At 30.1% G+C, this 17,974-nt stretch overlaps 4 protein-coding genes across 9 annotated transcripts in view; 2 read left to right on the forward strand and 2 right to left on the reverse strand.

Moving 5' to 3' along the window:
* Window positions 1-2,609: 2,609 nt before the first annotated feature.
* Window positions 2,610-5,372, reverse strand: LOC106787897 (NAD-dependent protein deacetylase sirtuin-2). 4 transcript variants are annotated; one of them, XM_014750651.1, is made up of 6 exons: window positions 5,221-5,372; window positions 3,974-4,222; window positions 3,544-3,900; window positions 3,275-3,470; window positions 3,003-3,195; window positions 2,610-2,928 (listed from the first exon to the last, which is right to left on the reverse strand). In XM_014750651.1, exons 1-6 carry the CDS (start codon window positions 5,357-5,359, stop codon window positions 2,854-2,856), a joined length of 1,209 nt encoding a protein of 402 aa, XP_014606137.1. In that variant the 5' UTR covers window positions 5,360-5,372; the 3' UTR covers window positions 2,610-2,853. The 4 variants fall into 4 exon arrangements, with proteins under 4 accessions (XP_014606137.1, XP_014606139.1, XP_014606140.1 ...); XM_014750653.1 differs by lacking the exon at window positions 5,221-5,372 and adding an exon at window positions 4,811-5,145; XM_014750654.1 differs by lacking the exon at window positions 5,221-5,372 and adding an exon at window positions 4,964-5,120.
* Window positions 5,373-5,638: 266 nt separating this feature from the next.
* Window positions 5,639-8,038, forward strand: LOC106787899 (secretory carrier-associated membrane protein 5A). The gene is made up of 8 exons (XM_014750655.1): window positions 5,639-5,724; window positions 6,071-6,415; window positions 6,608-6,671; window positions 6,740-6,868; window positions 6,945-7,101; window positions 7,187-7,288; window positions 7,387-7,513; window positions 7,636-8,038. Exons 1-8 carry the CDS (start codon window positions 5,668-5,670, stop codon window positions 7,798-7,800), a joined length of 1,146 nt encoding a protein of 381 aa, XP_014606141.1. The 5' UTR covers window positions 5,639-5,667; the 3' UTR covers window positions 7,801-8,038.
* Window positions 8,039-8,903: 865 nt separating this feature from the next.
* LOC106787896 (DNA helicase MCM9-like) lies at window positions 8,904-12,180 on the reverse strand. Of its 3 annotated transcripts, XM_014750648.1 has the most exons (12): window positions 11,927-12,174; window positions 11,709-11,850; window positions 11,480-11,641; window positions 11,272-11,397; window positions 11,088-11,194; window positions 10,786-11,002; window positions 10,610-10,685; window positions 10,367-10,524; window positions 9,859-10,238; window positions 9,581-9,787; window positions 9,359-9,510; window positions 8,904-9,264 (listed from the first exon to the last, which is right to left on the reverse strand). In XM_014750648.1, exons 1-12 carry the CDS (start codon window positions 12,019-12,021, stop codon window positions 9,212-9,214), a joined length of 1,875 nt encoding a protein of 624 aa, XP_014606134.1. In that variant the 5' UTR covers window positions 12,022-12,174; the 3' UTR covers window positions 8,904-9,211. The 3 variants fall into 3 exon arrangements, with proteins under 3 accessions (XP_014606134.1, XP_014606135.1, XP_014606136.1); XM_014750649.1 differs by lacking the exon at window positions 11,272-11,397 and having other exon boundaries at window positions 11,927-12,173; XM_014750650.1 differs by lacking the exon at window positions 8,904-9,264 and having other exon boundaries at window positions 9,471-9,505; window positions 11,927-12,180.
* Window positions 12,181-13,647: 1,467 nt separating this feature from the next.
* Window positions 13,648-17,974, forward strand: part of LOC106787903 — a 62,679-nt gene continuing 58,352 nt past the window's right edge. The window contains exon 1 of the mRNA XM_014750662.1: window positions 13,648-14,351. The gene's annotated coding sequence lies outside the window, so the exon portion shown is untranslated. The remainder of the gene's footprint in view (window positions 14,352-17,974) is intronic.

Below are 17,974 nucleotides of genomic sequence, written 5' to 3' on the forward strand. Positions count from 1 at the left end.
TGGACGAAATCGAGTAAATTAATACTCGATTTCACCACTACTAAACGCGAACGAAATACGTAATAAAAAGGAAAAGTGCATTAATTAATTGCACTGTTAATTAAATGAATTTAACCGATGAGACAAGAAGACCTACCCTGAACTAATAATATAACATACAACAAAATATACAGTTTTCATGAGCAATTCCAAAAAAGGATTATTCCTTTTTTGGAATAACTCATGTGCTCGTCAATAATTTTGTGGAATAATTACAACCAGTAACTCGTGCCGATTTGGACCTTTCATCCTCGGCATGATTAAGCACTGGAAGAACTGTTAACAATAAACTGACTAAAAAACAATGTAAGTAATCGAAACATTAAATGTTTACGATTCGGCCCAGTAACGAAACCAAATTTAAAATAGTCATCTAGAAAACATAAATTAAAAATATATCAAAATTATTTTCTATTCAAAGCACGTTATAGATATGTAGTATTTAAACCAATGTATATGTGCTGAAACAATTTGAAATATAAGTAGAATGTATATTAGAATATTAAAATAATTGTTAATTAATTGATGGAAATGTATATTGTAATCTAAAAATAAGGGTGTACTCCCCTTTTAATGTACCTTCCTCTTCGAAATCTTCTGTTAGACTGATACATTGTCATATAAAAAAGTTTTTTTTATTGAATGTTATTTAAATGGCTTTCTAAAAGTTACTTATGTGTGTAACGAGAAAATTAATTGTAATAGATATAAATTAAAATTATATAAATTTCTAATTTTAGCATTATTTCAATTTTTATGTAATTGTTTAAACAAATGTACATTTGTTTTAACGTTGCTGTGCAGTGAAAACTTTGGAGAGGGAAATTTTTATCGAAAAGAATATCACATCGAAATTATTTAATATTCAAAGTATGTTAATAAGTATGTAATGTTTATACTAGTTCATATTTGTTTAAACAATCTGAAATATAAAGAGAGTGTATTAGATTATTAAAATAATTGTTAATTAATCGATAGAAATGTCTATTGTTGTTTAAAAGTTCGAAATATATGATCTATGTACCATCCTCTTCGAAATCTCCTGTTAGACTGATACGTTGTCACATAAAAAAGTTATTCTATCGAAAGTTGTTTATATGACTTTCCGAACGTTGCGCATGTGTATAAAGGGAATAATGCATCTAATAAATAAAATTTAAGATTATAACGTTCTGATTTTAGTATTTTCATCACTTTTATGTAATTATTTTAATAATTGCGCAGTGATGACTTCGAGGGTAAAATTTTTCTGTAATATAAGTAAAGTGCATTAGTGCAATAAAATAATTGTTAATTAATCGATGCAAGTGTCTATTGTTGTCTAATAGCTCGGAATATATGTCCAGTGCACCGTTCTCCTCGAAATTCCCCTTCAAACTGGCACGTTATCCTCTATGAAAGTGCTTTTATTGAATATTGTTTATATGACTTTCCTAATGTTGCGCATGTGTTTAAAGGGAATAATGCATCTAATCAATAGAATTTAAGATTAGAACGATCTGAATTTAGCATTTTTTTTATTTTTATGTAATTGCTTAAGCTAATGTACATTTGTTTTAACGTTCCTGTGCAGTGATGACATCGGAGGGAGAAATTTTCATCGAAAAAAATATCACATAGAAATTATTTAATATTCAAAGTATATTAATGAATTTCAATTAGATTTTTATTTATTCTGTTAAATGAGATCTTGTTCATAAAAATCAATCGCGAATTTTCACCATAATATTTTCGCGTTTATTATTAGTATTATATAAGCAGCGTTCCAAGATCATGACGAGTCCTTACATACCTACAGTACATACCTATTAACATACTTTGAATATCAAATAATTTTGATCTTATGTTTTATTAGATGAAAATATTACCCCACTCATTCGAAATCATCACAGCGCAAAAACATTAAAACAAATATGCCTTTATTGAAAGAATTATATAAATATGAAAAAAATTCTAAAATCAGAACGTTATAATCTTAAATTTTATTAATTAGATGTATTATTCCATTTATACACATGCGCAACGTTCGAAAAGTCATACTTCGATAGAGGATAACGTGCCAGTCTAACGGCGGATTTCGAGGAGGAAAGTACTCGGGACACATTCTCCGAGCTTTTAGACAACAATAGATACTTGCATCGATTAATTAACAATTATTTTAATACTCTAATGTACTCTATTTATATTTAAGATCTTTTTAACGTTCCTGTGCAGTGATTACTTTGAAGATAAAATTTTCTTCTAATAAAAAATTAGACTTAAATTATTTAATATTCAAAGTATATTAGTAGGTATGTGTAATGTTATGTATAGGGATTTAAACAATAAAATTTAAATATAAGAAGAGTACATTAGAGTATAAAAATAATTATTAATTATCAATGGGGGGAAATACGTTCATAATACACATTCCGATTGATTTTATACGGCAATATCGTTTTTTTAATGTTTTGATATTCTTGAATAATAGATCGAAAAATTGTTAATTTTTAAACGGCCATTTCTTTGGTACCGCTATATCTGCGTAAGTGGATTTATCATAAATCAGATAAAATAATAGGTCCTAAAGATAAATCGAATACTTAAAGAATTTTATTTTACATGAAATTTGATTTAAAAAACAGAAGGCTTTTAAATTAAGATACAATAAAATTAGCTAAAAATTATGTCCGGATTTATTGTTGGTATAAATGCTGTTTAAGATATTTTTATGCGTAAAGAACAGGCTTAACAATATTAAGATAATAATATTTAATAATAAATTTGAAAGACTCAATTTATATTTCCTGTTACGCGTATATTTGTACAATTTTTTCATGAATTCTTAACAGTGGATATTTCTGCATCTAGACGTTCATGTTCTCGTTTTATTAATGCTTTCAATTCTTCCTAAAAAAGAAATTCGAATTAGTTTTTATGTTGTTTTGTGTATACATTAACGGATAAGTTAAAAAGTTACATACACCCCAACCAAGTTTATCAGCTAGCAACTGGCAGCCTGTATCACAATCACCTAACCAAGCAACATCTCGTCCGGAATTGGAATTTTTAGAGTCAAACATTAAACCTTGATTTAAACCTAAAAATCTGGATAAACGATCCTGCATACCCACTTTTTCTTTGTTTATAAGAAGACGAGGACAGGAAGGCCTTACTCTTAAACAAGTCAAATGAATTTAAGAAACCGATAATTAATAAGATTAAATGTGATTTATATTTTAAGTAAATAAAATACCTGTCAACTAGAAAGGCAAAAGGTTGCACCACCAAACTTGATCCCATAATAATTAAAAGATCAGCAAGTGAAAAATCTCTCTCAGCAAAATGATGAAAACGTTCAGGTAACATTTCACCAAAAAATACCACGTCAGGTTTTACTACACCTTTTTCGCATTGTTCACATTTTGGTATTACACTTTCCAATATTTTTTCTATTAATTAATATAAAGTTTGTATTTATCCATTATATCATTTTATACTTATATAGTAAATAAGATTTATTACCTTTCATCCATTCAAGCGTATATGGTGCTTTACATTTAATGCAATGACCAGTATAAAATGTTCCATGAGCTTCTATCAATTTGTTTGTCGGCAATCCTGCAATTCTTTCTAATGTATCAATATTTTGCGTATAATGACGCAATAATAAACCTTTTTCATGTAAAAGACGAATAAAATAGTGACACGGTGTAGGTTTAAATCCTTCAGGTAACAATTGTTTTGCGAGGGTAAAAAATGGTTCTGGATTCTTCATAAAAAATTCTATTTCAAAAACTGCTTGAGGATATGGTAAATTATATTTTTCTAAATTATGATAAAGTCCGCTTGAAGGTGAACGGAAATCTGGAATTCCTGCAGCTAAAACAAACGATTTAAATTATTTTTAAGGGCATATTTAATGCAATTAAAAAAAAAATAAAAATTAACTTACACGTGGAAATACCAGCTCCAGCCATTGTTATAATTTTACAATCTGGATTCTGTTTTATGTAATCTACAATACCATCTATTGTTAATTCTTTAAGAACTGAACTTGACTCTTGTTCGCTATCCGAGTCATAAAGCTTTAATTTTTGTAGTAAATATTTGCGTATTTTTTCCATTCCTGAATCTTCTGATTCCACTTGTGATTCGGAATTTTCTGAGGATGGGCCAGGCTTTTCTTCATTTGGATTATTGTCTAATAAATGCACAATAGATATGTATACGTTCAATATATAAAAATATATTGTACTCGTTTATTATATACGTACAATAATCCTTCGTATAAAATTTATTTGTTTTCATTAATATGTATAAAATAAAAATCACCTAACTACAAGAATACTTGTTTCAAATAAGATATCAAATAAGTAGTTAGAATTAACAGGACAATAATTTACTCAATTGATTTCTAATTTAATAAAGAATGCCTACTTCCACTTGCTTGTTGTATATATATCTCATTGCATAACAATACAATTGTAGATATTCTATAATGTATTTACAAAAAATATTTATTATTATTAACAAGAAAATGGATGACAGAGAGAGAGAGAGAGAGAGAGAAAAAAATGATACAGAAACGTTAAAAATTGTTGCTTACCATTTATTTTATTAGAATATATATTATTTCTATATAATATATAGATATTTTCACATATATACATATCAATGCTATTAATTAATTAAATTTAAAATCTAAATAACGACATAAACGAAAAACAAAGTAGCATGAAGTTATAATTTTCAATGAATATTTGAAAATTGAAACTACTTTAAAAGTTACCTTTTCCTTGTTCGTCATTATGATTTTCCATATTGATAAATTAAAAAAATTGAAAAAAAAATCGTTTCTGTATAGTCTTTCTCTATTAGAGAAATAATTGAGTAAGAAGGGAGATCAAAAACTTCACAAACACATTTGCTTAAACATACACACCATTTAATGATTACAATAACGTGTATTAAAATACTCGACAAATAATAGAATATTTATGAAGACAATACTTCTGACGTTTCTGTTATTGCTTGCAAATATTTTGTTATTTATAGACAAAAATGGAATAAATTTCTGCGCATAGAATAGAATATACACCGCGCACAAAAAAACTAAACTATGAAGTAGAAGTACTGCCAACTGATACGTAATTAAAAACTAAAAAAAAGGTTAAAACGAGAATAGTTATATGATCTTACCTGTTAAACTATTTTTCAAATTTCGTTGCCTGAATATATTGATTTTGAATAATTGAACGTTTAATAAACGAATGAAGGATAATAAATTAAAATGTAAAGTTTGAAAGTGTCGAGATCGGATGTAATAATCGCCAATCATATCTGATTGCAAGCCAACTTCACTAGTTCAGAACGGTTAAAGGGAAGTCACGAGAAAGATATTATTGGCTGTCTCTGTTCACTATATTTTTTTATTCTTCGTCTCCTGCATTGCGAATATACGAGTTAACACTTTAATAAGTATAGGGATTATTGCAGTCGAAAATTTGACATGACGTGTGTAACCGCAAAGAGATGGATTGTAAAGTCTAGTCTTTCCTAAGATAAGATTATTTCCACATTATTAGTTCATTGTATAACTCTAAATTGTTTGATAAAGTAAATTTTATTAAGTGCACGATCTCAAAAATGTCTGGTTTTGATGAGAATCCATTTGGAGAACCTACTATTCACGATCCTTTTTCGGTAAGTACATAGAATTCCATTCCTGTCATATCAGTGGTGAGAATTATGTATGTTTAATAGAAACACTTAGAACAAAATAATACTGGTTAAATATTTATCATATTTTTTGGATTTTATATTGACAATTTACTATGTGGTGTGAATTTATTAAATTAAATTGTGTTGTTATTTAATTTATTTTCTTTAACATCAAATATTTACATGCAAGTATTTGATCGTACGGTGCAATATTTATCTATTTTATTTAATAATTATCATGGTTATATATATATTAATTTTAGGTATTGCATTTAAAATGATTAATGCTATGGAAAATAATTCGTGCTAATATCATACATATTTATAGGATCCGGCAATAAAAAGGGCAGTCGCTTCAACACCTGCTAGTAAGGGCCTCGAAGATTACAATCCTTTTTCTGAGCAGACAGTAGCGCAAGGAACTGCACAAGTCAGAGGTGCATCAAATCCTCCTATTTATGGAGGAATAGGAGCAACGCAGCAACCAGCGACACTTCAACCTTCAACCTTTCAATCAACCTTTAGATCAGAAACTCCACCGCCTCCGTATTCGCGTATTTCACAGCAAACAGTGAAAGTACCGCCTACTATACAGGAAACAGTAAAACCAACGCGTACTCCACAGCAAACAGTGAAAGCAGTGCTTGGAAGCACGTTGCCACCTTCTACAGAGGTAAATACACATTCAAGATTAAATTGGACTTTGAGACAAATTTTGTAATATGTTATACGCATATAATCTCATATTTTCTTTTACAAATTTTGGACAGCAATTTAAGTCATTAAATATTAGTCATTATATAGCCATTTCCAATAGGTGTCATAGTACATAGATAATTTCCAAGAAATGTAATATCTATTGCAGCAAAGAACTGAGGAAGAATGGAATGCAAGGAGAGAAGAAGAGATGAGGAATACACCATATTATCGTAAGTGTTTTTAAAATTCTTATTATTTTTAAAGATCATTCTATAAATTATAAGTTGTGATATTTTAGCAAGGCGAAATAATTGGCCACCATTACCTGAAAGATGCTGTTTTCAACCATGCTTCTATCAGGATATTGATGTGGAGATTCACGCTGAGTTTCAAAAGATAGTGAGACAATTGTATTATTTGTGGATGTGTAAGTCCATTTATTATGCTTTATTAAATGCAAGTGGGAGAAATTAAAAATATATAAACATTTTTTGATTTTCCAGTTCATGGTTTAATATTGTTTTTGAATGTGGTTGGTGGATTTGCCTTGATGTTTCATAGTAAGGATGTAACAACATTTGGTCTTAGTATCTTGTATCTTATTTTGTTTACACCATTTTCATTTCTGTGCTGGTTTAGACCGGCATATAGAGCTTTTAAGTAAGTTATTTAAAAAATTAAAATAAAAGTATGAAAGTACATTTTGTTAATAATATATTGATTAATCATATTATTTTCTTTTTAGGAATGATAGTTCTTTCAACTTTATGGTATTCTTCTTTGTCTTCTTCTTTCAATTAATTGTTACAAGTATACAAGCTATCGGTATACCTGGATTAGGCTCATGGTAATATATATAAAATATTGCTTTACTTACATATTTTTATTTAATATATTAATGTAAAAATATATGTGATTTTCTGTGAATGTTTATTATTTTTTCAGCGGATTAATAACAGCTATTACTGCATTTAATTCAACTGCTGCAGGCATTTTTGTTGGAATTTTATTACTTCTCATTGCTTTTTGTTTTATCATCGCAGCTGGTGGTGATCTTCTCTTACTTACCAAGGTATGTTAATTATTTATTAAATTCTATCTATTGTGAATTTTAGACTTACCGATGTATATCTTATGTTATACATATTTCACACGTGTACGATTTTGCAAATCATATTATGAGAATTATTGTAGATTCATAGAATTTATCGAACATCGGATGCAAGTGTATCAAAGGCGCAACAAGAATTTGCTACAACTTTCTTGCGTAATGAACATGTCCAAAATGCTGCAAGCAATGTAGCAGCTACTGCAGTTCGTACACAAATGGCTAACGCTGCTGCTCAGCCCCGTTACTAAGGACATCTTAAATTAACAAAATCATTTGGATAGAAATATATCCTGCCTTCATATCATACTGAAAATTCATAAATCTTCTAAGTTTGTTTGCATGTTATTTTGTTATTATTTCATTGAATTCATTAGTATTCACTGTATTACAGAAGCATATATTCTTATAAAGAAACAATATAATATGTGAAATTATGTTTATTTCACATTTATTGTATGTATTTTATTAAAAAAAGTGAACTATATACAATTTATGCAGAAAATAATTAATAATTATAAAAGACAAACGATGAAAATTTCCTAATCAAAATACGCTATTTTTAATATCAATATTTTTGTTCGACTGCTTTTAATCATAAGTTAGATTATCTGTTACATGCATTAGATTTTATACATGGAAGATTCATTTATGTAGTTATATATTGATGTATGTTTCTATTGATTGAGTTTTAGAAAGTTTTTAAATCAAAATGTGTTAGTGAGTAAAATCCGTCTATGTGATAAACTTGTTAAAGTATGTTATAGTTTGATTATTATCTGAATTTTTGTGGATGATATATGGTTTCCTATTATTTCTGAAATTGTACACATTTCATTTGTATCTTACTATATAAGATAATGAAATGTAGTCTTATTTCTTATTGAAGTTACATTGAAATTTTCATATTACATAGACTTTAATGCTTGTATTTGCCGAGAAAAGTACTTGTAATTTATTTTGAAATTGATCAAATTTTCATAAAAATTTGTTATATTAATCTTTAGTAGGGATGACATAGCGTATTGTCAAAGATAAAAGTGTAAAAAATTAAAGAAACTTCTTATAATCTGTGCAACTTATTGACAATTAATATATTAAATAAATAAGTATTCTAATTAATATAACAATTAATATCTACAACAAATTCGCGTGATAAAAAATTCATAGTTACAATATTTTCTTATATAGAATAGTCGTTTTAAAAAATCCGTTTTATTTATAATTAATTATAAATCGATATTAAGAGATTTATTGTTTATTATAAAAACTATATATTATTAATTATTAATGTTTTTTAAGAAAATTCAATGAATATTCTGCGGCTATTAATAACAAATTAAAACTCCAAAGGTCCATGTATAAACTATTTTATTTGCCAATATAGGTACTGAGAATAATATTACAAAACACTTATGCATAAAAAGTAGATAATGGAATATTAAATTGCTAAACTAATAATATATACTTGTAATTTTGCCTTGGACTATTGTATTTTACTATAACACTTAAAATTTTGAAGATATTAATTAATCAAATAACAATTAAATGTATATATTCGTGTTAGAAAATTAAATATAAAATGTCAGACTAAAAATATATAAAATATTCAGAAATATTATAATCATAAATTGGTTTTTACATATACATACGTATAATACATTATAGGAATGACTCTAGCGTTTGCAAATTAAGAGTTCTTAATATCTCCTTTCCTATAATTGTTTATAAAATATTTTAATATTTGCAACTATATAAAATTAATTTATATTAATATGATTATTTGATATTACAATACATGAAATTTACCTCTACAATGATATGTGTGTTTTGGATTTGTAGGAAAAGGACATCCAATTCCCATATCACTTGTAAGAGTACCAGTTAAGTCTGATGCAATTATAGCATCCATTAGTTGCACTTCTGATCTAAACATTAGTCTTGCATGACCCTCAGCTAATCTACGAAACGAATATTTTTTAATATTTAAATGACAGCACAATTTTTCTTTTTTGTAAAATAATATATTACCTGACCAAGCTATCTAAAAGTCGTACAGTGGTTCGTTCTGCTCTTCTGCTTGGATTGGATCTATGATAAAGATAAGTTGCACTAATAACTTTTTCTGCCTCTACTGTAAGACTTGGTTTCAAAGTATGTATATGTGTGAAATACTCGCGTAAAATTTGCTCTGACCATAGTCCTGATCTTACAGAATCTATCTGTTGCTTTGTATCTCTGAAATAATATGTTTTTATAGTTATAATATTCTCTTTAAGTAAAGTTACTGCTTTACATCATTTTATTACGGTTGAGTTTCTGTATCGTTAAATTCATAAGCTGTTTTTAAAATATGATCAGATGCCATTTCATCCCATTCTGGATTTTTATTATCTTTGAGAAGAAGGATTAAATCGAATCGTGACAAAAGAGGATTTCCCAAGCGTGTTTTCCATTCTTCACCATCTATAAATGTGCCTCCATCTGGATTAATAGCAGCAATAACTGTACATCGAGAATTTAAAGTACTCACTAAACCTGCTTTGGCAATTGATATTGTTTGTTGTTCCATAGCTTCATGCACACATGCTCTGTCATGAGTACTCATTGTATTAAATTCATCAATACAACAAACACCTCCATCTGCTAATACCAAAGCACCACCTTCTAAATGCCAACCATCTGTATCCTATATAATTTGAACATATATATGCATTAATATTTTTATATTTTATTTAATATTTTATTTGATATAGTTAATTTATATATATATAATATAACTGCCAACTATAAGTGTTGATTAAAAGTGAAACCAACTTTGACAGCAGCAGCTGTAAGACCAGCTGCAGTTGTACCAATACCAGTTGTATGAACAGATATTGTTGACAATTTGGAAGCAATACGAAGTAATTGAGACTTGCCAGTTCCAGGGTCACCGATCATAAGAAGATGTGGTTCACCTCTAACGCGTGTACCTGTACATTTTTGTAAAATTTATTACACTTTACTTGAAATCATTTATCTTTATTTAATTTATATTTATATATTATATAAAATCACCTGATTCATTTGTTTTTGGTACACCACCAGCTAGAACAACAGCTAATGCTAATTTTATTGTATACATTCCATATAGCTGAAGAAAGAGAAAAATAGACAATTGTATGTTATTTTAGCAAATCATAAATTATGAATTTTATATAATATTCTATTTAGAATGAATTCAATTTGTATACTTGAGGAGAAATTGATGCAAGTATATTGTCTCTTCCAGTCAAGGGATCGTTCTCATGTTGTTGCCAATAACTTTCAAAAATATCTTGCATTTCTTGATTGGAAAATGTAGTGTCAGATACTTTACGACGTATTGAAATACTATTTGCTATCATCAGTGTTGTTGCTTCTGCTTGCCGTCCAACTGTCAAAGTTCCCCATTTACGTATAATTACTCCACTTCACATATAGAAAATACATGATCAGACCATATTGATATTGATTATTATATTAATACTGATTATAAATCAGATAAAAAAGATACCTTATTTCTAAACTATCTCCTGGTCTGCATTTATCGACTAAATCATCCAATAAAATAATTTGTAATCCTACCATACAAGACTTTTTTGCATCCTTTTGATTTTGTTCCTATTGAATAAAATATAAAAAATTAGAATATAAAATGCAATAATTACATTAACTTTTCTAACTAATTATAGACTTTCTTGAATTTTTATTTCCTGGTAATCAGAGCAATCATCAGGTTCTAGATTTGTTAAAGCTTCTATCTTCTTTGCATGACATGCTTGACATTCTTTAAGATTTTGAAACATATGTCGTTCCCATTCAAACTAAAAAAGAAAATATTCTTTCTTCTATGTAATACAATATAATGCAAATTATATGAAATTTGTCTAAAAAACAAAAACTTACCTTGAGTATAGAGACATATTTACATTTTTTGCACTTGTATCGTTTTTTCAGTTTTATAGCCGAAGGCTGAGATGTTCTAACTGTAATTCCACTTGTACTAACTAGTTCACCAATTTTAGCATCTTGTATCATAATAGGAATAGCAGTAATTCTAATATGAATCTAAATATATGCATAATGTAAATAGAATATAAAACATTTAAATGTAAAATATCCAAACATTAATTACCAATTTTTTTACAATTTGATGCGGTTTGGCTACTTTTTCTTGAGCCTTAATAGCTGCTTCATCGCATAATGGTAAATAATGTCTAGGAAGACGTAGGATCTTTTGTGCACTTTCAGGATCAGCTTCGAATAAAGATACAAAGCTACAAAAATATTTGGAACGTTTTCAAAGTGAATCAATAACAAGATATATTTAATTACAAATAAGTAAATGTTTACTTCACATAAATTGAATAATGCACATATTCCTCTGTTGCATTTAATATTTGCTCTAGGCGAGATGAATGATGGTTTATTAAATAATCTTCCAACATTGCAAAAATATACCAATAAATGTAAAAAAATTGAAGACAATTTTTGTAGATAAATATTGTTATATTTACATTGTATGAGCAACTTGACGCACGTGCATGTAATTTTACCGAGTGTGACAGCAGCGCCTCGGTCGAATTTAATGCAATTTTTACTTTACTTTAAAAAGCAACAAATTTTCATATTAAATTTTCATATGTAATGTTTTGTTAATACAAATATTTAAATTTATAATTTATTAATATTTTATAAATTCATTTCAAGTCATTTATTTATTCATTACATTACATACGAATAAAATTCAAAAAGGCCGCTCATCAGGAATTTATTGCGCATGCGCAAGAGTTTCCTTTTTCATTTGTTTAATTTGAAATTTAGTTATTCAACAATTTCAACGTAGGTCCTTGAATCTATTTTGGTGTGAACAATTTTGGAGAAAGTTTTTGTGATTATTTGTGATAAAGAAGTTTGAAAAGCATTCTTATGTATCATGATAACGATAGCACAAGATAGAAAGAAAATATATGTTATAAAAGAGATTTTATAAAGGAGAAAACTTCTATTTCTGTTTGATACTTTCGAACATTGTAGATAATTCATTTGGTAAGTATTACAATTTTATTTTTTTGGACGATCATATGCATAAATTATTGATTAATTTTACTCTAAATATTGTATCATTTTATATGTTATTAAAGTTAAAATTAACGCAAAAGGATAAAGTAAAAGTAATGGAAAATGATGGAGGATGAGAATAACAGTTTGACCATTTCTCCCTAGCAAGAATTTCATGTCTCAGCTTGCTTTAAAGTTTAATAACACATCTCAGGATCGTTAATCATTGTGGCGAAATATAATTTAATACTTCATCGACCGAAAGTCGACCGCTAAAAATGACGAATGGCCGGAAAACATGCGGCAAACGGTCTCTTACCGCCTGAAACTACTTCTTCCTATGTATGTATGTGCATTATAACATTAGATGGTTTATGTAACGTTAAATAATAATGGTTAGATATTAAAGTATGATTTTTCGGTGGTAATTTCTCGTTCAATCATATATAACGATAAATGTATATTCCCATTTGTAATTACATCGTCTAGATTTTTTCTAAATTCGTACAAATCTTACAAATCATTTTCTCACGCTCAAACGATATTTTATTTTGATCTATAAATTTTCGTGTTTAAAGAAGAATATCCAATTACATCGATAGGCGAGATAGATACGCTTACACAGATATTGGTACATCGTCGTTTGCTTCAACAAAGTCTTCGTATTTCGAAGTTGAATATGATACTCGTTTAACCGCAAATGATTTCTTTCGTAAGTTGGTTTACTTGGTAGAGCTACTCGATCACATGGTTGATGATGATCTATAATATAACAAACCTTATTGAACAGGTGATCCAGGCGTATGTCTATCTACCTGCAAGCGAAGCTTTGGAGCTTGATAAATGACCGGTACAACGATCTTACGGATGCTGCAGTTTGACTGATAAACGATAATAGTAATGTCTTCGTGTCCTGACATCTTTATATCAATGTTAATAAGTTAGCGAGAGATAGAAAATTTGAAGGTAAAGTATTAGCTAAGAATAAAATTGTTTTGCGCGGGAAACGATCGTGTGCACAGAGGTGTGGCACGTATAGTAGTTGGTAAAGAGATGTCGGATCATTGGATAATGATGGGATGTACCATTCCATTCCGTTCGCTGCTCGTAATCCCATCCTCCCTGGTACAACAGTCATCATGTCGTCGTGGTACGGATCACTTAGGGATCATTAGCTTTATGGTGCTTCCGTATGGCTATCCGTGCGCGTGATTTCGATCGAATGCGTTTTACGATGAGTCTCGGTGACCTTCGAAATTTCCTAATTCTTTTATTCATCATTTTTTAATTCTTCTTTTAATATAGTTTGCATAATATCCTTATGTATCTTGTTCACGCGGCAAGTATATAATCTAAATTATTGAGGAATATATAGACAGATAGTAGTAAGGTACTGATACGATTATCTAGTAAAGTTGGTACGTTCGTGTGGAATGGAACGGAAATTTGCTTTACAAAGACATCACTAATCGTCAATCGAACGCCGAAGACCGTTGATGATATCAGCAGGCTTCTCAAGACCAAAATTAATTCGGATGCCACGCGATACCTTCGGATGCATATTATGGGCAAGCGGGTATTCAGCATGTAACGTCATGCCGTGGATGAATATCACGGATATAATGTTACTATGTATTTCGTTACCACTACACACCGGATGTGTTACGCCGTGCTCGAGAGTCGTATATACAGCGTATCAAGCGGTAACCGGTAGTTGGTGTGTACTACGATGTTTGTCTCTCTCTCTCTCTCTCTCTCTCTCTCTCTCTCTCTCTGTCCCTTTCTCTCTTCCTCTCTCCTGCGACATCGTGTATTCTCCTCCCTTATGAAGGACGGCTTCACCTTCCGGCCCTTCCATTCAGGAATATCATCTTACGCGTTTCCTCGTGATTCACCTAACTCTCGAAACAGGCTGTAATCAAAGGATTACCACGGAGTGTTCCTATGTGTGGTCTCTAACTTGAGTCTTGCTCTAGACTATATGCTACCACCTGGAGTGTAAACGCTTACGAACATACCAATTCCATCAAAACTGTGTTCTTAATGCATCTACATACTAAATTGTTTCACCGTCTTCTCTTCTTTCGGTTTTCGGTGCTCTATGTTCTTATAAACAAAAGAATATGAAAGTAACAAAAGATAATTATTTAACAAAACGAAAAATAATTTTGATAATAATAGTACATATATTATATAGTATTTTCAAATGAAACCAATTTTTCCTTTTTTAAATGTATATACATGTTATCGCGAGTACCTTTATTACAGATTAATTACGATCTTTTTAATATGCGGATCAGCATAAATACATTACGCAAACCATGATTGATTTAACCGAAAATAATTTATTCTGCAACTGATTGCGATTCATCGTATTAATTTAAATTTTCTAATTTGCCGCGTAATAAAAATATGTAATGATTATTTTCCGAGAATACACTTAATATAATAATGAAATAATATTAAATAAAATGTTACAATTTTTGTGAAAGTAGTATCTAGGACTTTGTGTGCATATACAATATAATATGCATATATGTACAAATATTCATACGTATCATAAGGTAGCTCATATACGTTATCTCGTTTACGTTGGCAAACTCTTAAATCCGTGAGGGAGAGGAGGGACGGAAAGTGAGAAAATGAGAGAACGAAGGAGCACAAATATTTGTCCAATTAGGGAAACTTAATAACGCCATTGATTGTCGGTTTAAAAGTATGTGTGAGAAAGAAAGAGAAATAAAGAGATGGAGAAAAGGGGAGAGAAAGATGAGGGAAATGAATCAACGTCGTTGACCTAGGAATCCGCTCGCGTGGGATTAAGATTTTCACTGACGACTTACAGAACCTTTTCTAATTATATCACGATAATGAGGTACCCTTGTTATAAGGCATGCGATATAATTAGCCGTCAGGTAAAAGAAAGTTTTACATTTATATTTTTCTGCGAGAAACGTAGAGTTTTGAACATGGAAGAAAGAGTAGGAGGAGGAATAAGAATAAGAATAAGAATAAGAATAAGAAGACGAGGAAAGAAGGAGGAAGAAAAAATATGAGGATCGTAAGAGGAAAAATAAGTAGGAATATAAAAAAAGGTAGGTTACACCACGGAAGATTTCTTTTCTTCGATATATCGGTAAGCTTCTTCTTCCCATTACTTCGCAGGACGTAGACGTTTTGCGTCAAATTCTTCCGTCGTCCATCGTTACGTGACTGACGTTTTAAGCTTTTCCCATGTAACATTATATGGTATGTACCGATATCGAAAATAGAACGGGATGGCACATTACGGGGAACGGAACTCTCGGTATCATTTTTCACATCGATATCTCGTTCGCGATAGTTCGACGCGCGTTGCGACCACCTTAACTTTGAAAGGGCTCGAACACCAGGCAGGGCATCTGAAAATTGCTAAGGCAATAACAACGGCCAACGCGTAAGCGTAGAAACACATCCATCATTCGCTAATATCCTTTGGACTCTTTTTAGAAAAATATCGAAGGTTTAGACAGTTTTCTGACGTTGCGCGAAATCTTTATTCTATATAGACGCGATGATTTTTATTTCTTATTAATATTTTTCCTTCTACTTTTTTTTTCTTTTTTTTTATTTCTTTTTCTATTGAAAATCTTGAATTATCTCTTGAAGGGTGGGGTGTTCCTCCTTGGTTTCAAGAAACTTGGTCGAGAGGGTCTTGTTCATGATACTCGATCGAAAGTATTCTTTTTTATTTTTATTTTTTTTCTTCTTTGTTTTTTTTTTCGTCTATTCTCTCGTAAGAATGCCGATCGGGATGGTTTAAAAACTTCTTTACTTTCTTAATGAGTTTTAAGTTTTTTATAATTAATAGCGCCTAACTTATATATTCCATGATCGAGTCAATCCCCCTCCCCCCTGCTAACGTGATTCATGAATTTAATCAAAACTATTCGTTATCATTTAAGAAAAGACTTTATTACGCACCGAAACGGAAATTAAGTCCATCGGTCTAGTCATTAAATTTACTTAAATTTCTTTCTTTTTTTTTTGTTTTTTTTTGTTTTTTTTTTTTTTTATTTCTATCGCGATCGTACGATATAAAGTAACATCATAAAGTAGAAAAGTGAGCTTTCAAACGAAGTGTGTTATTTTTTTTTTTTGTTAAGGCTGCATCCGTCCGATTGATTTACCTTTAACAACGTTTTACCTCTCCTTTTTTGTTTTTGTTTAAAGACGATATACTACAATAAAAAAAATAAAAAAAAAAAATAGAATAGTATCTAGAGAGTATAGTGGACGGGGAACTTTAGGTATGGTTAGATTCGTACAGTCGATAATGCTCACAAAGGATAATCACGATGCAATAGACGTGTGTGATTTGGTTTCTCTCACGCGTGCGCCCTTTTTTTTTCTTTCTATTTTTTTGTTTTTTTTTCCTACTTCCCTTTTGCCTCTCGTTCTTGGTTTCTATTTTTCTCTCTCTCTCTCTTTCTTTCTTTCTGTTTTTTTCCGTCTCATTGTCGTTGGTTGGAAAAGAATTGCGGGCCACGGGTCAACGAGGGTGGCACCATTTCTATTCATCCCGAAAAATAAAGGCGGATCCGATCGTGGATTCCAATGGTCATGAATATTTTATCTGCATAATATCCCGCGTCTCCACCCTGATCCTCCTACTTTCTCTTCATCTATTTATTCCCGTTAGTAGAGTGTATCGCATAGATGATCATGATGATGATGATAATGATGATTCGACCAAAGTTACAACGATACCTCGATAACTTCTTCTATCCCGTTGGATACGCGTAACGTTCACGAATCTTCAAGAATTTTCTTTTTCTCAAATGTAAAGAAACGAGATTCTCCAGGAATTTCGTTGTCTTTTTTCTTTATCGTCAGAAAAAGAAAAAAAAAAAACCAGAAGAAAAAAGGAAAAAGTCGAAAAAGATTATGGAAAATAAGCTATTCCTATACGCAAGAATCATTTCTATATTGTATACAATCGTGTTCGAATTTCTACAAATACCGTAGTATCCTTGTTCAAATCGAAAAATAGGAGAGACCAAACGTAAATTGGCTTACCGGTAGAACGTGTGCTCGATCCCGTAGAAAGTGAAACGCGAGTACGGGGGATTTTCTTTAGTAACGTCTTTCATTCATATTTGGCCGAGCTCCAATGAAAATAACGAACATGTGTTATTGGCCGAGGGCATAAACCGCGCACGGTTTCCGTCCACGAAGTTCCCCTTGCAACTTGAACCGATCCCTCTGTTCTCCCACGCGCGTGCAGGATCGTACAAAAAAACTTTACGATAAGGTGACACCGTAGGTACTACTACCGTGCGTAAGTTGGTGGTATGTTCA

The sequence above is a fragment of the Polistes canadensis genome, unplaced genomic scaffold (assembly GCF_001313835.1).
Source record: "Polistes canadensis isolate GaletaPanama2010 unplaced genomic scaffold, ASM131383v1 scaffold_119, whole genome shotgun sequence".
Lineage (NCBI taxonomy): Eukaryota > Metazoa > Arthropoda > Insecta > Hymenoptera > Vespidae > Polistes > Polistes canadensis.